We start from the raw sequence: 25108 nt of genomic DNA, 5'->3' as shown, positions 1-25108 counted from the left end.
GGGTTTCAATAACTGGTTCCTCATTATTTATCATCTTTATCAAAGACAGGGCTGTTCAGCTGTCAATAACGGGTGCGTTCCTTTCCTGTATTTGATAAATTCTTAAATAATGAGGAACTAATTATTGAAACCCATTCACCTTAATCTTTAAAATAATTTTCAAATAGTGATACCACTATTATTGAGAAATGTTTGCAGTGAGTAGTTACAATAGTTACGTTACCGTCTAACATAGGGCGGAGCCCTACAATGACAATAAACGTGGACTCAGAAAAAAATGCATTGATGATCGATGATTAATGATCACTGTGCATTATGTAGCCAACCTAGAGTCTCAAGTGATACATCCGGTGTATATGTCTATTCATCGCAGGATTTCTTCAACTTAGTGCTAATTTACAGCTGGGTACCCTCCACTGCTTCAGTGGCCAGTTGCCCTACATCGTGCTGTCTTGTTGTCCCTTGTCCACGATCCATTGGCGAATGAAGGTACTACTCATCTTGGCTTGTTTGAGCAGTTCAATATCTTCGTGCTCTACTCTCTCAGAAGTTGAAGATATCACGTCGATGACAAACGTTTTTAAAAGTGGTAGAGACTTGGAGGAGCGTTCCTTATCAACTGGATTGTAAGTGTTAGCAGTGGTGCACACATAGTAGCTTGTTGTGCTTACTGCTTGTCGCCCCAGGCAGTGTTTCTTTGCTGACAACCAACGCTTGAATATTAGGATCCCAAGCAGTGGGACCATATACATCCTTGATGGCGACCACATCATACACAAGATCTGATCTGAAAAGCTTCAAGAATGCATGGGTCCTCTCTTTTCTCGTGGTTATGCTTTCAAGCGCGTGCTTATTGGACTTATTCCTCAACAATTCGTCGTCTATACCAAGATGTTGAGCGCATATACCCAAGAAGAAGACATTCTTTACCTGTCACCCCCACAATGACCTTTTCAGAAGCTATCCAAGCAGCCATGCTGAGGAGAATCTTGTGACCGGCATGCAGATGGTCAAAGGTCCCGCCAAGAGCTACAACAGGCAATGTCGATGATTCACCCTCTTCGTCATTGTTGTACATATAGTGTTCTGAAGGATTTATAGATCTTGCCTGTGATCCATGGGGTTGAAGCGTTATCTGCTTCACTAGTCTACCAAAGTTCAGTGATGGCATTGAATTGTTTCCTGGTAGCACGTCAGGCTACGTCTTCAACCTCGCGCTGAGAGCATACCAGTGAGAACGGAATAGCATACTTCGATGCTCGACAGTATTTGGTGTGGTAGGACATCGCCTTCACTCTTCAGCAGCACGTCGATGTCCATTAGAATCTTGTCCATGCTCTGAGCAACTTTAGTCGCCTGAACATAGACATAAGTAAGAAAGGCCTGAACGTCGCTCCAATGTTTGGTGTGCGAGAGTTTCGTTGTGCTATTGAACAGAGGTGAGAACAGGACGATGACAAGGTTCTGCTTTGTTGCAGTAGTAGCAGACGCGATTGCGGATCCTAGGACATAGGGGACTTCCAGAGAGTCAACTGTTGCAACCAGAAGGGCCTTCTTGTATTCGTTCGGAGTGAGCGACATGGAGCCAGGGCGCTAGGTAAAGAGCCTAGGTTAACGAACAAAGGCTGAAGAACTCATATATAATTGTCGTCAATAACTTGCAGGATGGCGACTAAGGTTTGTCCAGGAGAGTTACTGTGAGAAACGGCTGCCTAATACAAAGCCCGAGAAGTGACCAAGCAGCACGTCGGCTTCGACTTCATTTACTCGCAATAATCGCAATATACCTTGATTGAAGCGGCACTACTAGCCTGTGAAGCCGAGACATCTACAGCTGGAGAGATTGATCTGGCGGTTCAATCTCGAGGAAAGAAATCTTTGGTGAGTGTCGAATGTACCTTGCGTCCAGCGCCGGACAGAAGATTGACCTGGGTGTTACGTTGGCTTTGAATGGATCAGGCTCGCTTCAAAGATTACAGCCTCGTCCCCTTCTTGTGCATCGTCTCCGTGAACAACACTTCCCTACACGCTTTCCTGGCGCTACCGGTTCCTCTAGTCGTGGTAAAGTGGCAGGCTTGTCGTGCGTTGGACACGCGAAACGCGTACTTCCACACCCTGTACTTAGGTCTAATTTGAAGCAACCTTCAGGCTCAATCCGTTCCATTCTTGTATCTTACCTCCAACGCCAATGGCTAACTCACAGGTCCCACTCTCCTTTCCACCGTCTCCGACGAACAGTTCGTTCCCGTCGAGGATGAACTCCACTCGGTCACCACAACTCCCTCTGCCGTCTTCCGACTTTAGTGCTACACCTGTGCGCGGCCTCAAGAAGAGCGCAGCTGCACGTAGTAGGTCAGGAAGCGTCGATGCAAAGGCCAATGGTCAAGGTCTCAATCTGCATATTCGTTCGGCTTCGTCTGTCACAGCGAACAGGGGTTTGGCTTCAACCAGTGTTGACCATGCTCGAGACCAACCTACTTCCTCGCCGCCTGGTTCCTCGCCTCCTACTGTCGCCACCTTTCAAGTTCCTTCCTTGACGAGTACATCACATGCAGGCGGTATCTTACCCTCCGCCTCTTTCTTTCACCCTTCACGACCGTCCGCGCGTCCGTCCTCGGCGCAGTCAGGTTCCTTCACCGAGGAGCACTCACACTCGCACGATACTCCTCCAGATCATTATCCATTGACGCATCTTGCGAGTCTAAACTCTCATGACGAATCTTTTGCTGGTAGTGATGGTGTTCAAAGCTCGCCCGGCCGGGACGACACTCCCCAGCAGCTTTCCAAGCGGTTCAAACATAGCCGGGAGCCCTTATTGCCCATGGGGAGTCGGCCATTGACCGCCAGTTCTAGTGCTCCGGCACGACCATCTATTGACCGGTCTACTTCTCAACGGAGTGCAGGAGGAAATACCCGGATCCGCGGCAGTCTTGAACGTGTGTTTCGACATGGCCTTAGTATCGACTCACCTCGCAGGTCTACCACTAGCCCCGCCCTCGCTTTGCAGCGACCGTCTACCAGCACCGACGCGAACCATACCTTTGAAAAAGACAGACCAGTCGATAACCTTTATCCCATGAGGTTGACCCGTCGAAACGTATCGCGTTCTTCCTCTCATCAGGAGGACCAGGGCTCCGTGCTTAGTCCATCCCCTGCGCCAAGCTTGATGTTTCAGCCTGTGCCTCCTGACTACAAACACCCACTGTCAGAAACTCCTATCTCACCGATGAAGAGAATATACCAGATATACCCATCGCAGAACCAGTTTTTCTTTGGCGGACGTTTACTGACAGGAGGCGACTCCCCTTGGGCCTTTGTGGCTTCTCTAATCGCTGTTTTCGGGATCGCTGGGGTATGGCTTGGGACCACCAGCGTGTGGTGGTGGCACAATGAAAGCCCAGCCGTTGCAATTTTAGGCGCATACATGTGTGCGCTGACTATTTCTAACATGTTTGCCGCGGTAAGACTCTGTTCAATCTAGGTTCATGAATGCAACTCAAGTTTTGCGCTCAGGCCTTCCGTGATCCTGGAATATTACCACGAGGTCTGGATCCCGAACCTCCTATGCCAGCTACTACGTCAGAGGACGGCGGGAGTCGTGGGCCCCTCCCCCGCGATTTGAGGGTTCGGAACGACACGTAAGCAGGAACTTTAGTATCACCCCAGCAATCGTGCCAACTATAGCTTGCTGAAGTGTCCGTGTCAAATATTGTGCAACCTGCAAGACGTATCGCCCGCCAAGGTCTAGTCATTGCAAGATGGTGCGTAACTGGGCGAGCTACTGAGTCACATTTGGACATTCATGATACCCTAGTGCGACAACTGTATTGACGGATGTGACCATCACTGCCAATGGCTCAACAACTGCATTGGCCGACGTAACTACACGTTCTTCTTTGCTTTTCTAGCGTCCGCCGTGAGTGGGATCTTCTCACGTCGGAGATGCTGCCCGCTCAGGCATGTTATCTAACCCGCAGGTCTTGACTCTGTGCTTAGTTATTTGCACATCAGCGTTACACCTATATCTTCTCACGCGAAGAGACCATGTTGCTTTCCGCGCTGCCCTTGATCATGGGGCTGGCAGTGCAGTGGTTTTCTGTCTGTCCGTAATCGTCATTTGGCCCATGACAGCATTGCTCGCGTATCACATACGGGTGAGTGAGAAGTCGATCTACTTGCCGTTGTGTATTGTAACCGAAAGGATCAATCGTTTACAGCTGCTTGTCCTGAACGTTACAACAATTGAGCAGGTTTGTATCCTTTTGAAATTTCGGCCGTGATCACGACTGATATGATTTCCCCGCAGATCAGGAACCAGGCTCACAAGAGTGTTGTCCCCGGACCCGCGCCGCCCAACCCTTTTACTTTTGGTTCCTGGCGGAACAATTTCGCCCACGTGCTCTGTCGGCCTGCAGGGTTTTCATGGATTGATGCTCACGCATTGGCGACCGAGGACAAGCGCCGTGTGAACCCAGGTCTGGATGATATCGGATTGGGGTGGGAAGCCAATCAGAGTGATCATGCACGGGCTAGCGAACTTGTTTAGCATGTGAACGTATACGCACCTTTACCTTGCCTTTACCTTAGCTTTGCGTTTAATGGCTTGATTTCTGAAGTTCTGGTTGGGGCAAGACATGTCTATGTTGTTGAAATTGAGCGTTTGAAAAACTACACTTATATATTTGAAGATAGCTGATTAATATTTCTGTCCGTTCCAGGTTGGTTCAGGGTTGGGAGAAGCTTGGAAGGTGACCATGCGGTATTTTTGGCACCCTATTATGCGCGTTCATGCGCCAACTTCGTGCTTCACGTGCTCCTTCCACACCGATTTGAAAGTGAGATCTTCTTGGCTGATTCCTACTTCGTGTCTCATGATCATGTGCATCAGATCATTTGAGGTTTCTCAAAAAAAAGGGTCGGAGGGAGGTCACCTCGTCTTGAGCTCACACATCCCGGCGGAACGCAAGGGCAAAGGCGGGTGCGGAGAGACGGATGAATAGTTATTGAGACCGCGATGTTTGCCGGAAAGGCACGAGACGTCTGATAATCAAGCGTAGAAGCTTTGCAATGCCGCACCGCCATCTATGTGTCGCCAAATTCAGAGTCAACTGGACGCGGGTCTTGTAAGTAATACGTAACAGGGACGTGAGGCACCGACGCGTTGGATGACATCGTTGATGCTATCTTTAGCAGAATTTCAGGCTTCTTAGCACAAAGAGATACATTTTAGGCGACTATTTGCAAAGGCATGTGCCAGGGCGTGAGCAAACATTGTCCGAGCCCTTTGGTGAGAAAATGTTCGCCCTCCCAGAATATGGAGAGACTATAACAAGTTTTACTGTTGCGAGGAGTGTAAGGACAAGCGTCAAGCTTTTGGGTATAATGACCGCATAATTAAGGGTCCAGGCACAAGGCAAGGACAACGTCACCCCCGATTGCCGGTGATGCAAGAACATATGGCACCTTTCAGTTGCTTCCCTCCGGCCGACGACCCTGTCTATCTCACGGACATCCAAAATAGAATCTCCGATTCAATCATAGGGGAGCCGAGACGGCGGCATTAGAGGTACTCGCTCCCTCCCTACCACGCCCACCGGTGTCCGCTGAGCAGAAGCAAGGTGAGCGGCAGCAGAAAACTGCGACTGGGGGATATTGGTGAAGCATGTCTTGCTGATGACAGGGGATTTGAGACAGATCTATTACGTCAAATTGGACGTGTAAGGGGATCTCGAGACGATCTTTACATATTTTCGGCGAAATCGGACCAAATTACGTCTGAGCCAAACATATATCTGTCTGACTTATGGAATCGTCCGTCCGGGACCCAAAGTCCAGCGATCCTCAGTCCGAGCCGCCAGAGCCGAGTGCCTCCCCCCCTCCGAGTCGAAAGCCACGATCAAAGAAAGCGGGCGAGACTACAACTTCCAGGGCGGCAGCCGAAACACCTCGCCGTCGCTCCCAAGCAACAAACTCCGACCCCCGGTCGGCACAACTTGACAGTAGTATGTCCTGGTAATCCAATTTTTGAACTTATACTCAGACAATGCTCCTTGCTTCTTGACAGCATCTCCCTCGCATTATTCAGACGCTGCTAGAGCACAACTCCCTCGTGCTCCCCTCTTCCCCGCCTATCCGTCTCCCTTTCCGTATATCATGAATCCAAATTACCCGCTCAACCCTTCTCCGTTCACCCAGCACCAGCAGCATCTCTCCTCCCCCTATGGAGCGTCTGGCTCTACTGGCTCTACCGGTGGTCAGCAGCCACCCATGACCGGCCATCCCGGCTATTATCCGATGCATGCCGCTCCTTACCCGCCTCCCGCCCCGCACGGATATGCGCCTTATTCCCCCTACTCGCAGATGATGATGTACTCTCATCCACGACCTAACTCGGGGGTGCAGGAACATCATGAACAGGCAGCACACGCGACCCCCACCCCTTCTCCAGTGCAGCAGGCTCCCCCCTTAGCCTCGCAGGGCAGTAAACGTAAACGCAAGGGTGACGGAGGACGCAGTAAGGACACGGACAGGGAGTCTGATCCCGAGGGCACCGACACTGGTGGCAAGTCAACAACGCCTACGACGAGTGCTCCCACGGCCTCGGAAATGAGTAAGAAGCGGACAAAGACTCAGCGGGCTTGCGATAGCTGCAGGAGCCGGAAAATTAGGTTCGTCACTCCTCTTCCACATGGGTAGCCAAATATTAATTCAAAATCGTAATAATCAAGGTGCGATGTCCTGGCAGACACCGAGCCCCCGTTGTGCCAACATTGCAAGCAGTACGGTTTTGAGTGCACATTTTTCTTGCCAATCACAGAGACTCGTTTCAAGAAGAAGAAATTGGAAGATGAAGCTGCTGAAAAGGAAAAATCAGCAGAGCTCAGGCGTCGTACATCTTCTCCGTCCAACGACCCCCAAAACTCCGACCGACGGGTTTTCGGTTTGTGCTAGTTCATCATTACGTGATTGGCCCTTCAATTTTTAACGCTCTCTCGCACTAGGGCCAACAACCGCGGTGCATCTCCTTCATTCCCAGGCTACTATCAACTCACGCATCTATGAAAATTACGATCAACGATACCATCACACATGGGAAGTGTCTAATGACGGTGACGGTGTTATTTCGGTTTCGAACAAGCCCGTAGAGGACAAGCAAGTGCCTCACCCAAAGCATACCGACATTCGGATCGAGAAGGACGTCGTTGAAAAGCTTGTAAACGTCTACTTCCAGGAAATTGCGCCCATGCTGCCTGTCATCACTAAGGAGGAATTTCTGGGCTCGTCCTCACCTTCGCCGGTCTTGCTTTACTCTATTTGTCTCGTGGCAGCTACAAGGCGAGAAGTCCCTCAAACCGTCTTTGACTCGATTCGATTTATCGTCAACAATATCATCAAAGCCGATGATGTCTTGTCCACTGCCTCCATCGCCAACGTCCAGGCATTGCTCATTCTAAGCATGGCGGGCGACAGCCATTCGCAATTTGTCCCTAATGCACTATCCGCGTTGTGGGTCCGGCTCGGGACTGCTATTAGGATGGTCTGTTGGTGCTGATTTTTCTGTTAGGAAGGATTCTCATGATTAATATAGGCACAAGATTTGGGGTTGCATCGTGCAGAGTCAGTCAAGCAAAACATTGACGTTAGACGGAGGCTCTGGGGGGTATGCGTCATTTGTGACCGATGGCTAGTTCACTTCACAGCCTCGCATCTCGACCGTTGCTCACACCAATGTCCGTTTCTAGGCTTAGTCTCACATACGGCCACCCGTACATGATTGATGTCCAGGACTGTGACGCTCGCCTCCCTACTTCGGGTGAAGCTGGCGACCTCTACATGAACGAGCTCGTGAGACTTAGCGTCATCTTAGGACGTGTCCTCAAGACGATATACAGGTAAAACTCAACACATTCTGATTCGTTCCGTTCGCTTACTTTATGCAGTCCTTCTGGGTTGATGTTTGCAACGGACGAGCATTTGATCACTCTGTTGGCAGATCTCGAATCTTGGAAAGCTAACCTACCCCTCAATCTTCAATACAAAGGACCGGATACACCTCGAGATGCAGGTACGTATGGCAGATAGCGCATGAATAAAGATTCTGAAGGAGTATCAGGTCTGCTTCATCTCTTCTACTCGTGTGTTTGCATGATCTTCTGGCGTGTCTTCATGCGGATATCATATTCATGTCCTGCCCACCTCAAATTTGGGTTGACCGTGGAGAATTGGAGTAACCTCGTGTTATTGACGGGCGAGGCCATTGACTGGCTCGACAAGCACGAGAATGTGTATGATTCTTGGCTTCTCGTTGCGTATGCCGCGACGTCATGCGCCCTTGTTCAAGTAAGCACGTGTCGCTTTTGCTCTGTTTTAGTAGCCATCTTACTTTGCGCCAGTATCATACTTGGGCACGGCGTCAGGATAACGAGGCCGCGGAGAAGCTCTGTAAGCTCCGCGACTGCATCAGGCGATGGGAGAGCTCGATATCACCGGACCATATGTCTGCTCGGAGAAAGGTACGGCGCTCTTATTCCCTTAATGGCATGGGCTGGAAGTTTTGGCACTAGACCGCAGAAATTATTGCACTTCTCTATGAGGCGACGCAAGGTCCGCCCCTCCCACTCGACAAGCCTCCATTGAATCCGACCGGGGGTGTTAAAGGGAAGCCACCTCCAATGGGATCATTGCAATATAAGAAAGATCCATCTCGACCAGGAGGAGGCGTGTTTGTCGCTCATGGAGACGCCGCGAAAGATGGCGCCTATGAGGACATGCTACAAGGTACGATTATTACTTCGTCAGATGATGAGTTGGACGGGGGTGAGTCTCGTGCATGCGACGAGAGTTCACGGCCTGACTGACACTCTGCTAGCGCAAGCAGAACAGCCTGGGTCTCCCCAGAGAAATACATCGATGGTGACCATCACACCGCTGCCTGGTGCCGGGGGACGGTCCGATATAACTGCGAACATGAATCCTTCCCTTAACAATCCGTTAGGACAAACCCAGGGGAACGTGCAAGTGTTGAACGTTCTAGATGTTCCACAGGCTTCGAACACTCTGCAGCAGTTTGCCATGGCCGACGTGGGGTTGTTGGAGGGCATCCCAGGAGGCATGTTCGATTGGGGTACGTGACTCTCACTGGCTGCCGTGTGCGTCCGTTGACTTGAGTGTCATCAGGCCAATGGGACTCGTTCTTTTCGAGGTTCAACAACAGTGAAGGCGGCAACCCCGGGCTTGAGAAACGAGATACGCAGCAAGGTCCCAGTGGTAACACTGCGGGATCACCGCAGCAACAGCAGCAGCAGCAGCAGCAAGTAAGTCCGCAGGGCTCGTAGCGCTTGTTCTCGCAGCAGGCGGAGTTGGTGGGACCATGGTCGGCCGTAGAAAAGGAGCAGGGAGATGGATTAAACGCAGTGACTATACTATTGTCCAGCTAATCTCACCGCCTAGCTGCGATCCGGATCCTGCAGTGCTATGCCTCGCTTTCCTCCTACACGAGCAATCATACATATGTATCCACGTCATATCTAGGTCACTATTGATAACGAATTCTCTCCTCTAAGTGCATACACTGTATTTCTAGTCTTCTTTATTAGCCTTAACACATTGAAGAAACAATACCCCGTACTCCTATGATATTCAAGGCCAGGGGATGCCTTTATACTCTCCAAGGTGTTGGTGAAATATGCAAGGTACGGCATCATGCTTCTGATGCGCTGAACGGACGCCCTGTTTTACTTTGAGCGATGATCCGTTTCAGTGCATTCGTTATCAGTCGGGGATCGTCCCTCATTCGATGGAGCCACAGTTCGCGTTTGCAATTGCAATTGATACGTGTACCACACGGAAGAATTAAGATTGGCAAGGAAGCATTATCGGTTCAGCCTTCAAGCTCAAGCCGAAGGCCAGTCGTGGGATGTAGAGAACTCGACTCGCTGCTCGGGATGAAAACGAAGATGTAGGTGCTCCGAGGATCGACGTTGACGACGTCACGTCACCGAGGATTGGATGATCCACCGAATTGGGTCCCGCTAACGGCATTCACGCCACGCAAGGACAGACAAATTCGACTTCCCGTATTGAGTGCGCGGGAAGTGAAAGTGGGGATCTGGACCATCTCGGAGCCTATCGTGTACGCACGACAAGTTGAAGTCGTCCCACTCGGACCGACTTTCTGGACGACATTGCGGCCGACCAATGGCGAATGTCAGCGTGTGGGAAGTGATCATGACGATGGGTTTGTCCTGGTTTGTCTTGAGCCTTCTTGAGCATGAGGTGCTGATTGCTGATTTGAACGTTGCGTTGATGTGGCGGCCAATGAGCATCAAAGCATAGCTTGCAAGAATTGAGGGCGATACAGGTCGCGGGAGCATGACAGCATAAGGACTCATCCTAAAATATTATTATGGGGACTGATGGAGATCAATACGATCAACCAGGCGGATTCTGCCAAGAGGAGGACAAGCTATTATTAGTCAGCAAGGGAAATAACAGGTTGACAGCTCAGCGAATGCTGGAATGATGGGACATGACAGTAGTGGCCTAGCTATTGTTCCTCCTCTGGGAGCTCTTTTGTGGTAGTCAAAGAACGTATTTGACGCTTTCGGCGTCGAAATGTCAAGGGCTGTCGCACTAAGTAAAGCAAGCGCGGGCGGGGGGAAGACGAGAACTTGGAGGAGGCTGGGTGGATGAGAGTCGGGTGAGTGATGTGTGATGCGGATACGAGACTCTGGGACCGAAGAAGCAGCGAGTCGCGACATGACATGGACCATAAGCGGGCTAGCGATGGCCAGGCGAGGCGGCGGACGGACGGTACCGCACCTAAGATCCAACCTATAGCAGCTCTCCGACGCGCGCCAGCCCACGTTCTCCCCAGACTGAGAAAGCTAGATTCATGTCAGAGCGCTCGCTGTCTCCGTAGGTCTCCGTCCACAGCGAACTCTGATTCCGAGTTGCAGTAGCCACAGTTACCCAGTAACACCCTCCCTCCTCCCACACTCGCTCACCGGGCACCTCTGCCCACTCTCCTCAACCGGCCACAGTCGCTCGTTTTTTGTAATTTCCATGGCCCAGTTGCTCAAACCTGCAGAGTCCCAGCCCAGGCTATCCCAGCTCCTCCCGACAGTCAAATGTACGACTTGTTCTCAGCCTGTCCCTTTCAGCGAGCTCGGTGGACATGTCTGCAAGCCCGTACCTCCCTTACCTAGCCAGCCGTCAAGGTCGACCCAGGCTCCTTCGCTCGTTTCATCAAAGTTACAAAATCTGATCCCGCACAAGACAGTAACACCTACTCAGCAACAGCAACAGCCACTGCCAGCTACACACAGACAGCAAACATCACTTGCTGACGTTGATGACCTGTCCAACGACGATCCTTTTCAACGCCTACCACCCACCATGAATAATGTTACACTACCCACTCCTAGAGTCAACAGCCCAGCCGCTCCTTCCTCCGTGTCATTCAGACAACAGCAATCCTCGGGCCGACCAAACTTACCTGTATCACTATCATCTAACAGACGCCCTCCAGAACGCGTCTCTACCCCGGTCCGTGCCGTCGATGGTCCCTCAGTCCAAACACCCAAAACACCCCCCTCGACTGCCCTCCCGAATCCCTTTGATAGCCCTACTCCACCGCCTGTCCTTGGTCGGCCTAGAGGCGCGTCCCTAGCGAGGAGGGACCTCTCACCGGCTCCTCAGCCGCCCATGCCCCTTCCGCCACCGCTAGGACGATTGCGGACGCCTTCCAATGCCAGTTCGATTCGGCCTACGCTTGAAAGTCGACCTCGCGCGCCCTCTTCCGCTCCACGACCTTCGCTCGATCCGCAACGTCGCCCATCCCTTGAGCCTCCCCGCCCGTCCTTTGACAACCGTCGACCATCCATGGACGGGCCACGTCCGTCCCTCGAGCCACCTCATCCATCGTTTGACGGCCGTCGGCCATCCGTTGATGGCCAGCGTCCATCTTTAGAGCCGCCTCGACCGACCTTTGATGGCCGCCGACCGTCGGTCGATGGTCAGAGTCGTCCTTCAACGGATGCTCCCCGGCCATCCCTTGACCGACGTGCCTCTCCTGCTCCTTCGGGACAGGTTATCCAACCCCCGCCTCGCCATAGCTCCGGTATGCGTCTTGCGCAGGGTGGCCCTTCCCTTGTCAACGCTCCTCAGATACCTCCAGCAAAAGCAGAGCAAGGCAGGATGGGTACTGATATTGACACGAAGAGTGGAGGGGAAGCTGGCATGGCAGGCGTAGGCCGGCGTGGTTTTGCTGCTGCTGCGCGTGCTGGACTGTTCACTCTGCCAATGAATCAAGGTACCGGTGTGATGGGTCCGTACGGTGCCCATATGCATCAGCCTGCACAGCAGAGCTTGCGTCCGAACGCGCCTGGATACCTGGATATCGACGCAACCATGAAAAACGGGATGCGATGTGAGTATCTGATACTTGTACCGGGAAAAGAGTTATCTAGGCGCATATATGCGTCGCGGTGAAGGTTTTATGGGCCGTTCCTCTGTTCGGTACCGGATCTACACCTACGCCTTATGGTTCCTTGACTTCCTTCTTCATCCATCTCATTACATGAGTTTTCCTTGGCAAGCTTCTGATGAACGTTGGCTGACATATCCGTCTTTCTATTAGCTGCGACTACTCCCCCCTTATCACCAAACTCGCTGCACTCGCGCTCTCCCGTGTCTCCTCATCCTGTATCGCCGGTTTCGCCATCGGGCAGCACGACTCCCACCGGTGGTGCTTTCCCGAGCGTATCATTGGCCAGTGGCAAATCACATCAACATTCCGCATCCCCCGATGAAGTGTCGGACCACGTGCGCATTGCCTCTCCGTCAAGGACGCCCTCGCCAGTGTCGAATCCATTCAATAGTCGCTTCAGCTACGAATCAGAGGTTTCTGCATCCGATGGCGTTCATGTCCCTTTCTTGGATGCATATATGGACAAGAAGCGGCCTGAAGATGATGGTAGTGATGACGAGAGTGTTTACACAACCCTGACTTCTGAAGAACACGGTCGCTCCAAAAACGCCAACCGCCATTCAACAGCAACTGAGTCGGAGGTGGGCCTCGCGTATGCAGATGACGATGAGGATGATACTCCCGTCGTTACCCCACTCAACGTCCGGAAGTCCTCAAACGCATCGACCGTCAAGTTCCCAACCATGTCGTCAAGCGATAACGTAAGGCGGCCCGTGCGCCAGGATTCGGCAGGGTCCATGTTTTCCTCTTCTTCCTCGGGAGAGGGCACGAGTCACTCGCGTGGTACGTCGACCACCAATACAATACGTGGCGGTGCGCTCGAGCGCGCGATGGAGACGCTCCTTGAAGAGGGCGCGTCTGTGTCTCTGACCTCGTCCGGCTCCGTGCTCGCTTCTATGTCCAAGGGCAAAGCGAAGGCACAGCGCTCCAACACTGTGCCCGGCCCCGCACCCGAGCACAAGACTCCAAAACCCCCGACTCGCTCTCACACTAGTCCCGCTCACGCACACTCGGAGCGTGTCGGCGCAAACGGCGAGGCTTCTCGCGCACTGGAGCGCGTTAAGAAACAGCGGCCTTGCGCTCGCTGCGATAGCAAGATTGAGAACGGACGGTGGATTGAGATGGATGGCGGGCGCGTGCTGTGTGAGCAGTGCTGGAAAAACTTGTATTTGCCCAAGGTCAGCTGGTGATACTGTCATCTCAGTATGGTGTGTGTACTGACGCGTCTGAACCAGTGCCGTCGTTGTAATTTACCCATTGAGAAACAAGCTGTTTCTTCCTCGGATGGCCAGCTTAAGGGCAAATACCATCGGAACTGCTTTAATTGCCACGCGTGTCATGTAAGTTGATAATATACAACCCTCTTTCAACACCGGAGTTCTAACATTCCACTTCAGAAACCTTTCCCTGACAAGGAGTTCTACGTCTTCGACGGCAAACCTCTCTGCGCATATCACTACCATGAAGCGAATGACTCGCTTTGTTCCGCGGTATCGTGTGGACAACCCATTGAAGGCCCTTGCGCCGTCACCCACTCCGGAAGGCGGTATCACCCGCAGCACTTGCTATGTGAATACGAGGGCGGCTGCAGCGAGCGGCTCGCTGAGTACTGGGAAATCGATGGTCAGATGTTCTGCGACCGTCACGGCAGTGCTACCGCTGCTGCTCGACTTGGACCACAGCTACGCGGAGGTGCACTCGAGGCTGCCCGGGACGACATGCGTGCGATGAAGCGCATGACACGCTTCATCGATCTTGGCGCGACGCCTGACGAAGACGAGGATGACGAACTCGACATTCTTTAATTGGAAGAACATGCCCGAGGGCTGAGCGACAAACGATCGGGGACCATACCTACTCCCTCCCCACAACACCTATTTCACCTCTGGACCATACGCACGCACCACTCTGCAGTCACATCTTTTATTATTATCTTTTAATTTTCTCTCTTACGCACAAGCACAACTGGACATTACTATTACTCCTTCGCCTTCTTCGCTATGTATTCGCATCTTCATTGGATATATTCCCACAACTTCGATTCCCCCTTCATACCCGGATATATACCTTGTTGTTCTTGCCGGAGGCCCCCATCCGCTTCGTATCTCTCTTCTCTAAATCTCGTTTTCTGGGCCATTCAGGTTGCATTTGCATGACGGACTTTGGACTCGCTTTGTGGATCTTCTCGACCTTGTTCTTTTGTTGCCGTTTCACCCCCCTTCCCCCTCAACTTTCGCTACTCATCTTCTACACTCTTCGAGGAACTTTTCACGATAGTGTAAAGGTCCCCGAGTAATCCAATCATTCACGATGGTCTTGCAAAAATATATTGTGGTATAGTAGATGTTGCAAATTGGTTCTTGATCTGTGTATCTACATGAGTATCAAGTCCGCAAAGACCGTCGTTTAGTTGCACAATTAGCCTCCTAGCCACAACAGTCTCTTGATTCCATATTCCATCTTAGCATACATGGTTGTGTGCCTTTGAGCTTCAGTTACACTGCAAATTAACGATGGATCAGATTTGTTCCTTTGCACCTAGTCATCCCAGTTCGCTTACCTGACGACGTCTTCATCCACAACGAAATGTTCATGGTGCCCTCCAATGTCCTCGCACGCTCGGGCGATTGTCTCAACCATCAAATCCGCCACTTCCTTGCACGTCGTAGCGCCAGCAAGATCATCTGCAGGCTCTGCATATCCGGCGGTCGATTCCCGACGTATACGGGCAGGATCCACAGGCAGCACCTTGAATGCTCCAAAATTGGTCTCGTTCGAGAAGCCTTCAGATACCTTTGACATCATGCGAGAGAGCGTAGTCGTCCGCGCGAATGAGCGTCCGGGTATCGTGGAGAACCGCTTGTCCAAGGTGCCTGACTTTGCAGCTGGAAAAATCGATGCCGACGGAGGTGGAGTGTCTTCGAGTTGATTTCTGTAGGAGTAGGTCGTCATCCGCGTGGTCACACCCTTGCTGTGGATCCATTCGATCGTAAACCCAGCATTCTGTACTGGATCTCGGCTGGTTTCTTCCAGGGGAGATAGTATATATGCGCCTTTTCATGTTTAAATTTCCGTATTCGCCACCTCAACTAATATACTGAGCTCACCTTTCGTAATTTTGACAATATCTCCTAAGGGGACACGGGTATACATCTTGACTTTCTCCAGGGTATAATCATAGCTCTGGGATTCCTCAGCCGGGAAATCCACAAGCTAATAAAATAGCCTTTCTCACAACGATGTACAACGCACGAACGCTCTTGAAGCAACGTTAATGACAGCTATGTTATAGTGATCGTTATGCAACTCACAAGAAGCAAAATCTTCTCCTCAAACTTGTCTCCAAGCTTCACATTGAGCTCTTCAGGGGCAAACGTTGTCCACCCGGAAAGAAGGCTCTCGCCTTCCTCTAAAACGCGCGCGACCGATGTGGCAATGGCTTCTGCGCGAATCTTGGACAGGCGTATGAGCTCGCGTGGGTCAGTAGACTGCAACTTCAGCAGGAACTCCGAGAACACCGATATGGTGCGGTATCCCAGCATGAAGTCTATGACCGTTTGGCTAAACCAGTCACTGAATGTAGCACTGTACATCCTTGCCAACGAGTTGACGCCATCATTGAGAAGGCCGCTAAGGTCTCGTTTGCCCGTCCTTGAAAGGTATTGAAAATTGGTTAGTGGTTGGTTGCAAATAGACATACCTCGTAAAGTCACCCTACAGTGAAGGTGATGATTAGCAGACTCTAGTTCGCGCAGTCCAGTTCTCTAACCTTCAAAGCTGAAGTTCCGGCACTGTTTCGACGTCAGTAACCGGTGACACGCAGGTATCTCATTACTGACTATTCGCGACTAATGGCATCGCCGTTGTTGGCCCATACTGTGAATTTCAACGTTCGGCGATGTTTCTGAATATAGACCAATTATACCCACCGTCATTAAAAACCATATCTACTTGCGATCTGCCCATTTCTGTATGGTTGAGCAAACCGACAGCACCAAGCTGCAAGTTCATAACATGTCTAGCTAATGCGGACTACAGGGAGAGATTTAATGTCAGCTACAATGTTTCCCTAAAGTTAAAAACAGCGCGTCCTACCTGCACCACGTTGGTACGATCCAGACAGTCAATGCAGTTCACCCTGTAAACGCCCTTCTGCTTTGACATGAGCATGCTGTTTGAGATCCAATAGTAACTGGATTCCTGTTAGCATTGATGGAGTTGTGATGAAATATGGGGTAAAGTACCCTTGGGTTTCAAAAACGCGGCCTAGTTGATCTACAAGGTGTGATATGTTCTCATACCTTGAAATTTCATTAGCAGTTTGGCCAACCTAAGATTAGTCGAGCTGCACCCACTTCATGCCCTTGGTCTCCTGATGGAAATCGTATTCAACGTAGCTGGAGAGGAGATGAAGGTAAATATCCACTGAAGGGCTTTTTCAGAAACTTACCGGACTTCTTTTGGATCAAGCTTATTGGCATACGTGCGGTAAGCAGCAGTCAATGCTCCTTCTTTCCCGTGATGCTCTGCGAGGTTGACAATAGTCTGGCAATCATTGGTTAAGGGACAATGTTATCCGTAAGTGTCCCTGGCTTACATTAGGCCCGTATTTAGGCACAATGTATTTGAAGTGCCGTTTCAAAGCGTCTAGATTCTGGTCTGCAGTCCGCTCAGGCGATAACAGGGGAGGTGGCTTCATGCTATAACCTGACTGCGTCCAAAACAATGGTACTAAACCCAGCATCAACATATGCACGAGTAATGGGCGAAGGTCGTACTTGAGCCTCGTATTTGCACGTAACTGTAGATGTTTGATGTGGAATTCCGCTGAGACGCACGTCTAAACACAAACTCTGGTTGTTTTGAGCTACCTCTCTTACCTGTACTCTCATGATTGTCTCCGTTTCTACGAAGTTCGCCGCACGGGCTTCGTCATCAACTCCTCTTCGTTGATACCGCAGACCCGCACGATCCCTCGACCGCCGGGATATCACCATATAGTCAATAGGTAGTATGACGTCTTCATCCGGGGCAGAGGGGTCTTCCGGAAGCTCAAAGGAGGATATTTGAAAGAACCCTTGCATAATCGGGAGAACGTAGGAATGTAACTAAAGCAAGAGACGTAAGCAGCGTGAACTGCAGAAACTTTGAGCTGTGCAAATAAGCACTCACACCAGCGTCAATAAACGGCTTTAATAGCCATTCGTTCCACCAGAATTGTCGGTTTATCCTGCGCCATAGAGGCAGAGTAGGGAAAGGCTCTGCCAACACGTCCACCTTTTCGTCTAAAGGGCCGACGCTCTTATCCTTCGGCAAGACATTTAAATCGGAAAGAAGGGTATCTTGTTGTCGGGATTTGGTATGTTGCTCCTGTTTATGCTGCAGAGAGCGAGTGATATCTTCAAAAATTTGGCGTGAGCTACAACCACTATCGCTTGAGCAAGTGCTTACCAAAGTTGTAGGCAAAGTACATGCCTCCTTTAGAGAATTCACGGATCACCTCACGTAGCACCTTCTCCTCTAATTCCATATGCTTTTCTTCAGCAGAGGCAGGTGGAGGTGCTGTTGCAGTCAATATAGAATCAATGACCTTGGCCGGCTCGCCCTCAGACTCCTTAATGATCTCCTCAAGAGTCTCAGATTCGTCGAGGAGAGGCTGATCTACCTCTGCTGCAATAGACTCTGGTACGTTAGTCAACCGCTTTGATAGCCTTTTCCAGAAAGAAAGGCGGTCAGCAATGGCCTTTGCGACGGGTGAATTCATGGTGTCGTCTTCTGAAGTCGGCGTCGAGGCGCCCGACGACGCACTAACAGGAGACGAGGGCCGTTCAACATCCGGATTGGTTTGTGTAGAGAATTTAACGTGCTGAGCTGGACCAGCCAGTGCCGAAGAATTCGGGGGAGTGCCGATGTAGCTAGCAACATCACTAGAGATGGCAGCAGTGATATTCGGACGAGTGGCAAGAGCGTTGCGAGATTTGAGCGTATTGAGAGTGACCTCTGCGCGCTCCTTCACCAGTGGGATGGCGGAAACACCTTTGACTTCATACACTTTGTGGATGTCGTCAAATACTGCAAGCAGACTTGGTTAAGCACATGTGGGCACAAGGCAACATTAGCATGTTGGCGCCAAGTCACTCACACTGCCCAATATCGGACCTGGAGGTGATTATGAGGAGATATGAGGCTAAACAAGTAGAGATTAGCTTGGTTAGGTATCTCCTGCGGCAAATCGCACATACCATTGAAAAGAGTGACGACACCAAGTACACCATAGATGACTAGAGCATCATCCCAGCCAGCTCCTACATTTCCATCTCCATCCACCTCCTCAACTGTCGCGAGCTGCCCCCAGGCGACACGAACATGACATTCAGGTGGTTCGGATCCGAGGAAGTGGGGACGTAGCAATATACCCTCTTCAGCAACCAGTACTGAGATGTACTCGTGGGGACGTGGATGGGGGACAGGTGGAACAGTCAAGCTCGGTTGAAGACCTGCGATGCTCGCGTGCGCAACTGTGGGGGCTGTTGAGGACGATGAGCTCGATACTACCGTACCACTGGCAGGAGCTCCAATGGTGCTTGATCTTTTCTGCGATTTGGAGAAGAGCCGCTTCATGTTAGCTGGGAAACTTCAGACCATGAACAAATGTTCAGGGTGTAGTTTCAGGGGAGGTGCTAGACTCAGTCCTCCCACACTAGCCAGCACACTGATATCATTGTACACAAGCGACGGTAGCATACCGACGGGTAAGTAAGTGAAAACGCGTCATCTTCCGCGTGTTGGATTGGCAAAGGGCATAGGCATGACATCGAATCCATGTCATCTGAATGTAGTACAGAGAGAAAAGGTACTATTATTGATACACGATTCACACACTTGTAGACCTCTACACTCATGCTTGTGCCTCGACAGCAGGCGGATTAGCTGAGCTAAGCCCCCCCACACGCGTTTCGTATCCATAGCCATGTCCAGGAGACCCAGCGACGTTTCCAGGGCCGTCGTAATGAAGTTGGGAGATATCGTAGTTTCCTGGAAAACGACTTCAGCATCATCGAAAACACGGGGCCAAAGAGCATACCAATGAACTGCCATCCTTCTTCCTTTACGTGATACAGGTTCACAGTGTTACCAGAGAACGCGTCGCGATGTCCTGCAGCATAGATACTTCTTCTACCGAGCTCCTGGGCTTCCTCGTCGGACATATCCCACCGGTAACCTTGATCTAGAACACCATATGCGAAGGTACTGCCAGAACCAACAGAAAATAGGTCGCCTTTGAGTCGAGTTCCGTCAGAGTCGACGTAGAAGACAGCCGGGCCCTTCACATGAGACGTTAGTTTCGTATCAAGAAGGGTTTCATGACTCGTACAGTCTTGTCCCAACCGCAGATCATGGTACCCTGCAATGCGTAGGTGAGTGTTGAATCTGATGGCAATCATTGAATGCTTACCATGCTCAGACCCATTCCCTTGTAGCCATACACGAGATTGCTCAAGTACTTGCTCGCAGCAGACACCGATATCCGCTCCCGGTTACGGAGCTCATGAAGGCGGCAATGCATGCCTAGGTATGTCTCCCAGTATTGACAATCAGCTAATTGAAATTTGAGTATCCCTCTTATCTGACTATGTTCAAAGACGTACCGGCGCCACCGGCCATAGTCCCCAGAAGGTACGGGTTAATCTCGATCACCTTCTTCACCGTACCAGACGCTTGTGAGAGATATCAGCGCATACCTAAGCTCTCATAACAGCTACCCACCAACATAACTTCCTGCAGTGGCACGCGAGTCAACCGCTACGATAACACCGCCCTTAAATCTGAAGGCAAGCGTCGTAGTTCCGTGCTGGATCTTGATTCTGCATGAAGGATCGGCATGATCATCGGTATGCAAGCGTAGGAAAGCAGAAGGCTGATTTTTCGTTAGTAATGCTACGTAGCGAATTCATATAAAAGCTCACGTCTGGGACGGCGGGAACTTCAAAGGACGGGACTCCCTTGGCTAAGCTACCAAAGCCGGCCTGAGATCCCCATGCACCATCGGAGCAGTCATCTTCATCGACAACGTGCAAGTTTTTGGCGTTGAAGATACTGTTTGAGCTGGATGATGCGAACCGATCCACAAGGGAGTTCATGATGTCTGGAAGATATGTTGAGTGTACCGAATGTACCTGTAGGCCAAGATGACGCGGCTCGAGACGCGTATCCTTCTCAAATATTTAGCTCTGTTTGCCTTTAGCCCCTATTCACGATTGACGAGGTGCATTGGTATTTCTCATCAATTACGAACTCCAACAACTCTTCAACATGGTGGCTTCGTCCTACAATGATATCTTTCCCCTAGATCTATTTTTCCTCTGGAGATATTTTACATGCGCTGTCTAGACTAGCTGAACCACCTAGACTTGAAGCTGTAGATGGGCATGGATGAGACAACAGATCAATCGCCCAGCTTAAGCCCAAGTCTCACCTTTGCTAGCTTTTGGAACGCTTGGCGCATATCGTTCTTCAGGTCCTAAAGGACAGTTTAGCATTTTCGCAAATAAAAGAGTAAGCTACTCACCTCAATATCCTCAACCCCTACGCTAATCCGGATGCGGAGCGGATCCTCACTGGGGTCTGACAGGGACCTCTGCTCAATCAAAGACTCAACCCCTCCCAAGCTCGTGGCATTCACGAAGTAATGTAAGTAGTTTGGTAGGCGCTCCGCGTACTCCGGCTTTGAAACCTAGTGAAAATCGATTAGAGCTATTCAAGTAGGGCATCAGACACAAACTGACGACAACGGAAAACGTGGCATTGAATCCCCCCTCCATTTGCTTAGCAGGGTCGAAACCTCGCTCGTCGACGCCTTGCAGACTGGAGTGCCAGATGTGGGTGAGAATCCCTCCAGGGAGACCATCATGCTCTTGGCCGGCGGGGACGTTAACGGCTTTACTGAGCCACTGCGCCAGAGCTGTGCCGTTCTCGGACTGCCTCGGAACTCTGAGATGCAGCGTACGGAGGGACCGTAGGAGCAGCCACGACTCCATTGAGCCCATAACATTGCCCATATAAACGCGGTCCTGCCAGAGCTACCGTAGGGTAAGGACATCATCCCATCTCACAAAACGCCAACCAAACCTACTTCTTTACACTCAGCTTCGGATTTGACGACCAGGACCCCGCAAAGAAGATCAGAATGACCACCAAAATACTTTGTTCCTAGACATCACTGAGTTTCCCTTCATACTCAACGCCTTTGCACATACATACCACTGTGGAAAACGCAGTCAGCGCCCCACTTGAACGGGTCTTGAAGAGGCGGGGGTCCAAACGTCGAATCCACTAGGAGTTTTCCGCCGACTGCATGGATCTAGGTTTGCGCATCATCAGGTCAACTTACTTCACTCTCAAGGCCGGCCGCTAACCTTGTCAGCGTAGTACTTGATGTCACTAATGGCAGTCAGCAAGCAAAAATGCTGACAGGCGCAACTTTGTATACCGTGATTCGCCAGTAGGATTCAAGGGTGTCTCGAGCCAGCAAAGGTCTCCTTCTTTCAAGTCATCATCGAGATCGACGACAGGGGTATCGTCGAATCTGGTCTTCGAGTATACCTTGATGCTTCCGTGGCAGCCCATATAACCGCCTCGGATCGCGATTCGTCGAGGCTTGTAATGAATGAGTGCCTTGTGACACCTAGTTTAGATATTGCTCTTTGTTAAAATCGGGAACTCACGGAAAACGCTGCTGCCAGGCCAGACGAGTAAGTTATGGAGTGTCCATTCTGATCTGTGTCAGAGTCCAGTGACTCTCATCTATAAATTGGACCTACAGTAATCTTGTTCAGCACTGCGACCACTCGGTCGCTCACATCGTGCGAATATCTGGAGTAGTCGTGGTGGTTGCCTCTACTCCCCGGAGCTACGATGTCCGGATCCTCAAACGGTGCATCTCTCCTGAAAGCTACGCGAGATTTGAGGAAGATAAGATTGACTACACCTATTATTTCCACCACAAAAAGCGGTGGTGACTCACTCGTAGTCACTGAGATCGAAGGCGATACCTCGTGCCCAGGAAAGCCTTCGTCTGCATGAAGCAAATGAGTCCCGCTGAGATTAGTGGCCATGATGGTTAAAGATGATCGACGTCGCAGATCGTGATGCTAAACTGTGCAAGCCTCTCGGAGTAACTCGTATTCTCACCAAGGTAGCGTCAACTATTCTTGCGATTGGCAATGGGATTCGTGACTCATCCGATGTCAGTTTCTAAATGCTCCCTTTTCTTCGGACCCGTTTGCTTAGAGCTGGGAGTTTCCAGTAATAACCTCCATGAGTTTGAACATGATTGTTAAGAAGTGTTTAAAGTGTATGGATCAACTCAAGTGATGCCAGATTGATCACAACCTCTCAAAGTCTACAATCCGTAGTACTAGTCTCCTTTTCCTTACTCGAGAGTCTTAACAGCCTCCACATCGCATCAACCCACTCTTGCGTCCCACCCTCGCCCACACCTCGCACGAACTCATCTCCACGTCCACTCTTGGCCAATGCAACCCACTTCTCCCTCAACGTCACTTTGTGAGGATACAGTTCTCTCTCCCACTCTGAAACCTTCTGTCGCTCCTCACTCCCACCCGCTGCGAAGGTATACAGCTCGTCGCGATAGTCGAATTGTTCCAGTTCTCCGAACCGATGCCATGCTTTGTAAATAGCTGCGGGCGTCTCGATCCCCTTCGAGACAAAGTTCTCGTAACGTGTCATGATATCGACCGCTTCTTGCATCGGTTCAAGGCTTGAAGGGTCCGCAAAGGCTCGCACCATCGCCATCGCTTGTGCTTCGGCCACTGGCAAGGGCGCGATCTTGTATAGTAGGCACATAAATACTAACGACGATGGAGGGAACTGTGCTTGTAGAGGAAACAGCTGTCGTGACAGGGGAAATACACTGTAGGTGGAGTTGAACAACTCGCTAGGGATCGGGGGACAGGGCGGTGGGATTTCAGGCTTTAGAACCGAATCGTCAAAGAATGGAAACTCCACGACATAGCCGGTCGCCAACAGACAGCGATCGACGTTCTTCTCGACTGCACCGTCTTCGAAAATAATGGATCCATCAACCTTGAACTCTGCAATAGTCCCTCTTCGTCTAAAGTGTTCGCCTTCGGTTGATTCTGCGCCTCGTATGGAATGTATCACGACCTTGCCCGCTTTCCGCATATCTGTCACCAAGTCTTGTCCACTCGGTCCAGCACCAACAATAACCACCTTGTCGCCAAGCCCGTGAGGTCTCCGATAGAAAGCTGAATGCATGGCCCTGCCAGATGTTAGCCAGTGATCTAGCCCTGGAGTTTGTGGTATGCGCGGGACAGTATAATGGCCATTAGCGACGACGAGATGATCAAACAAGTCTTGATCTTCGGTGGAAGTCGTGACAGCCCACTTTCCTAATTCCCATCTAGCCTTTGCCACTTTGGTATTGAGTTGTATCAGGGGTAACAAGTTGAAGTGAGACGCATAAGATTCAAGATAGCGCTGGACCACGGACGCCACTGGATACAGAGGGGTAGACGGAGGGAAAGGATAAGAGGTGTAAGCCATGATTGGATGTGGCAAGTTTGTAGTCAGGGAATCATACAACGGTGATACTGCCTGGTTCTCCTCTGGCGCTGCGGGAAACCTGAAGATTATATGTGAGATGTACCAAGGCCCAAGTGTTGAGTTATGTACCATATCCCCCCAACATTGGAACGACTCTCATAGGCTATGACAGACCACGCCCCTCGTTGGTATTCAGCCGAATCCGTGACTATCTTCAGTGCCGCCAGTCCTGAAGCACCGGCACCTATGATGCATATCCGCTTGGAGGGTTCAGGTGGCAGATCTTGAAGAGGAAGTTTGAGCTATCGCTTGAAAAATCCGTGAGGAAGCGGTGAAGTACTTGGTACAATATCCATGGCTTGTCTGGAGGGACGGCCGGGTATTTCGCCTTCGCGATAGCTGACACTGTCAACTGCAGGGATGAGAAGCTAAAGATGGAATACTGATAGACGGTTCTTATGAGCCGCAATTGTTTGCGTCAAGCTTCAAGGATAAGGCGACAGACAAGGTTGAGTATCCGGGTCCGCTGGGTATAACGCATATCCGCGGACTGCACATCCTTGATGCAATCTCCCGCGGCGATGAAGAAAGTTCGGAACCAACCTGAAGCTTAGGATCTTCCCACGTTTCCTTACCTTTGTCATAATCTCGGCCAAGCAGTAACCTGGCATAACAAATACTGTGCCCCACCACTAGTTCGACGGCCCACCACTACTTCGACGGTCACATTTGTCACACTTGATCACGGAGTTGGTCACATCTCGGCAGCGCGGCATTAAGGTGAGAGTGACACGCTGAGGCCTCAAAAATGGCAACAGGAGGGATCGAACTCCTGAATCGTAAGCAAAATGATGTGTGATGCCGCCAAAACCACTGAGCCACGACCGCTTTGCGGTTGTCATTCACGCGTAGGATATCAATAGCAACATCGGACTTATGCAACTAGGTTTAAACTCAGCTACGGATGTTTTGCGAGGTGTCGAAGGAGTGACAAAACTCGCCGTCACGACCCCTATTCGACAACACAGAAAT

At 50.8% G+C, this 25108-nt stretch overlaps 8 protein-coding genes across 8 annotated transcripts; 3 read left to right on the top strand and 5 right to left on the bottom strand.

Annotated features, from left to right (window-relative positions):
- Positions 1-321: 321 nt before the first annotated feature.
- On the bottom strand, positions 322-1149 carry CONPUDRAFT_79673 (Nucleotidylyl transferase). The gene is made up of 3 exons (XM_007766062.1): positions 931-1149; positions 672-881; positions 322-619 (listed from the first exon to the last, which is right to left on the bottom strand). Exons 1-3 carry the CDS (start codon positions 1076-1078, stop codon positions 438-440), a joined length of 540 nt encoding a protein of 179 aa, XP_007764252.1. The 5' UTR covers positions 1079-1149; the 3' UTR covers positions 322-437.
- Positions 1150-1768: 619 nt separating this feature from the next.
- CONPUDRAFT_97436 (uncharacterized protein) lies at positions 1769-5053 on the top strand. Its single transcript, XM_007766411.1, has 9 exons — positions 1769-1881; positions 1960-3460; positions 3514-3638; positions 3695-3761; positions 3815-3916; positions 3978-4154; positions 4218-4250; positions 4307-4835; positions 4889-5053. Exons 2-8 carry the CDS (start codon positions 2189-2191, stop codon positions 4544-4546), a joined length of 2016 nt encoding a protein of 671 aa, XP_007764601.1. The 5' UTR covers positions 1769-1881; positions 1960-2188; the 3' UTR covers positions 4547-4835; positions 4889-5053.
- A 547-nt stretch (positions 5054-5600) lies between these two features.
- CONPUDRAFT_162259 (uncharacterized protein) lies at positions 5601-9616 on the top strand. The gene is made up of 13 exons (XM_007766410.1): positions 5601-5618; positions 5695-6002; positions 6065-6668; positions 6729-6940; positions 7002-7537; positions 7589-7683; positions 7743-7892; positions 7941-8065; positions 8114-8340; positions 8394-8513; positions 8565-8817; positions 8870-9124; positions 9178-9616. Exons 2-13 carry the CDS (start codon positions 5804-5806, stop codon positions 9333-9335), a joined length of 2934 nt encoding a protein of 977 aa, XP_007764600.1. The 5' UTR covers positions 5601-5618; positions 5695-5803; the 3' UTR covers positions 9336-9616.
- Positions 9617-10840: 1224 nt separating this feature from the next.
- CONPUDRAFT_162258 (uncharacterized protein) lies at positions 10841-14714 on the top strand. Its single transcript, XM_007766409.1, has 4 exons — positions 10841-12430; positions 12641-13668; positions 13726-13830; positions 13888-14714. Exons 1-4 carry the CDS (start codon positions 11065-11067, stop codon positions 14293-14295), a joined length of 2907 nt encoding a protein of 968 aa, XP_007764599.1. The 5' UTR covers positions 10841-11064; the 3' UTR covers positions 14296-14714.
- Positions 14715-14803: 89 nt separating this feature from the next.
- CONPUDRAFT_134795 (uncharacterized protein) lies at positions 14804-19111 on the bottom strand (the record flags this gene model as incomplete). Its single annotated transcript, XM_007766408.1, has 20 exons — positions 14804-14990; positions 15051-15543; positions 15598-15673; positions 15726-15749; positions 15802-16141; positions 16191-16204; positions 16260-16281; positions 16330-16366; positions 16420-16522; positions 16586-16682; positions 16735-16791; positions 16846-16887; positions 16941-17035; positions 17088-17221; positions 17269-17317; positions 17371-17598; positions 17663-17889; positions 17942-18562; positions 18633-18677; positions 18733-19111. The coding sequence occupies 20 exons, from the start codon at positions 19109-19111 to the stop codon at positions 14909-14911; spliced, it is 3165 nt and encodes a 1054-aa protein (XP_007764598.1). The 3' UTR covers positions 14804-14908.
- Positions 19112-19259: 148 nt separating this feature from the next.
- On the bottom strand, positions 19260-20668 carry CONPUDRAFT_97427 (20S proteasome subunit). Its single transcript, XM_007766407.1, has 7 exons — positions 20458-20668; positions 20258-20408; positions 20140-20208; positions 19947-20089; positions 19866-19895; positions 19575-19815; positions 19260-19525 (listed from the first exon to the last, which is right to left on the bottom strand). Exons 1-7 carry the CDS (start codon positions 20629-20631, stop codon positions 19389-19391), a joined length of 945 nt encoding a protein of 314 aa, XP_007764597.1. The 5' UTR covers positions 20632-20668; the 3' UTR covers positions 19260-19388.
- Positions 20669-20755: 87 nt separating this feature from the next.
- On the bottom strand, positions 20756-22682 carry CONPUDRAFT_117236 (cystathionine gamma-synthase). Its single transcript, XM_007766406.1, has 11 exons — positions 22515-22682; positions 22312-22442; positions 22216-22263; positions 21981-22165; positions 21907-21931; positions 21752-21851; positions 21624-21700; positions 21277-21570; positions 21060-21224; positions 20967-21011; positions 20756-20907 (listed from the first exon to the last, which is right to left on the bottom strand). Exons 1-11 carry the CDS (start codon positions 22603-22605, stop codon positions 20896-20898), a joined length of 1173 nt encoding a protein of 390 aa, XP_007764596.1. The 5' UTR covers positions 22606-22682; the 3' UTR covers positions 20756-20895.
- A 143-nt stretch (positions 22683-22825) lies between these two features.
- On the bottom strand, positions 22826-24566 carry CONPUDRAFT_117234 (FAD/NAD(P)-binding domain-containing protein). Its single transcript, XM_007766405.1, has 3 exons — positions 24417-24566; positions 24206-24359; positions 22826-24155 (listed from the first exon to the last, which is right to left on the bottom strand). Exons 1-3 carry the CDS (start codon positions 24430-24432, stop codon positions 22886-22888), a joined length of 1440 nt encoding a protein of 479 aa, XP_007764595.1. The 5' UTR covers positions 24433-24566; the 3' UTR covers positions 22826-22885.
- Positions 24567-25108: the final 542 nt, after the last annotated feature.

The sequence above is a fragment of the Coniophora puteana genome (genome assembly GCF_000271625.1).
Source record: "Coniophora puteana RWD-64-598 SS2 unplaced genomic scaffold CONPUscaffold_2, whole genome shotgun sequence".
Taxonomy (NCBI): Eukaryota; Fungi; Basidiomycota; class Agaricomycetes; order Boletales; family Coniophoraceae; genus Coniophora; species Coniophora puteana.
This window is presented reverse-complemented; position numbering and strand designations above follow the sequence as displayed.

Coding starts and splice junctions, on each gene's coding strand:
- CONPUDRAFT_97427 (XM_007766407.1), bottom strand. CDS start 20,631: ATGAACTCCCTTGTGGATCGGTTCGCATCATCCAGCTCAAACAGTATC. Junction 19,816..19,865: donor TCTGCGGTTGGGACAAGACT/GTACGAGTCATG, acceptor TCTCATGTGAAG/GGCCCGGCTGTCTTCTACGT. Junction 19,526..19,574: donor AGAAGGATGGCAGTTCATTG/GTATGCTCTTTG, acceptor GTCGTTTTCCAG/GAAACTACGATATCTCCCAA.
- CONPUDRAFT_162259 (XM_007766410.1), top strand. CDS start 5,804: ATGGAATCGTCCGTCCGGGACCCAAAGTCCAGCGATCCTCAGTCCGAG. Junction 7,684..7,742: donor TGCGTCATTTGTGACCGATG/GCTAGTTCACTT, acceptor GTCCGTTTCTAG/GCTTAGTCTCACATACGGCC. Junction 7,893..7,940: donor GTCCTCAAGACGATATACAG/GTAAAACTCAAC, acceptor TACTTTATGCAG/TCCTTCTGGGTTGATGTTTG.
- CONPUDRAFT_162258 (XM_007766409.1), top strand. CDS start 11,065: ATGGCCCAGTTGCTCAAACCTGCAGAGTCCCAGCCCAGGCTATCCCAG. Junction 13,669..13,725: donor AAAACTTGTATTTGCCCAAG/GTCAGCTGGTGA, acceptor CGTCTGAACCAG/TGCCGTCGTTGTAATTTACC. Junction 13,831..13,887: donor TTAATTGCCACGCGTGTCAT/GTAAGTTGATAA, acceptor ATTCCACTTCAG/AAACCTTTCCCTGACAAGGA.
- CONPUDRAFT_117234 (XM_007766405.1), bottom strand. Junction 24,156..24,205: donor TCCAATGTTGGGGGGATATG/GTACATAACTCA, acceptor TATAATCTTCAG/GTTTCCCGCAGCGCCAGAGG.
- CONPUDRAFT_117236 (XM_007766406.1), bottom strand. CDS start 22,605: ATGGCCACTAATCTCAGCGGGACTCATTTGCTTCATGCAGACGAAGGC. Junction 22,443..22,514: donor TTCGATCTCAGTGACTACGA/GTGAGTCACCAC, acceptor AATCTCGCGTAG/CTTTCAGGAGAGATGCACCG. Junction 21,571..21,623: donor CCGAAGCTGAGTGTAAAGAA/GTAGGTTTGGTT, acceptor ACCCTACGGTAG/CTCTGGCAGGACCGCGTTTA.
- CONPUDRAFT_97436 (XM_007766411.1), top strand. CDS start 2,189: ATGGCTAACTCACAGGTCCCACTCTCCTTTCCACCGTCTCCGACGAAC. Junction 3,917..3,977: donor TTGCTTTTCTAGCGTCCGCC/GTGAGTGGGATC, acceptor TCTAACCCGCAG/GTCTTGACTCTGTGCTTAGT. Junction 4,251..4,306: donor ACGTTACAACAATTGAGCAG/GTTTGTATCCTT, acceptor ATTTCCCCGCAG/ATCAGGAACCAGGCTCACAA.
- CONPUDRAFT_79673 (XM_007766062.1), bottom strand. CDS start 1,078: ATGTACAACAATGACGAAGAGGGTGAATCATCGACATTGCCTGTTGTA. Junction 882..930: donor GGTCATTGTGGGGGTGACAG/GTAAAGAATGTC, acceptor ATCTTGGTATAG/ACGACGAATTGTTGAGGAAT. Junction 620..671: donor ACTGCCTGGGGCGACAAGCA/GTAAGCACAACA, acceptor CTTACAATCCAG/TTGATAAGGAACGCTCCTCC.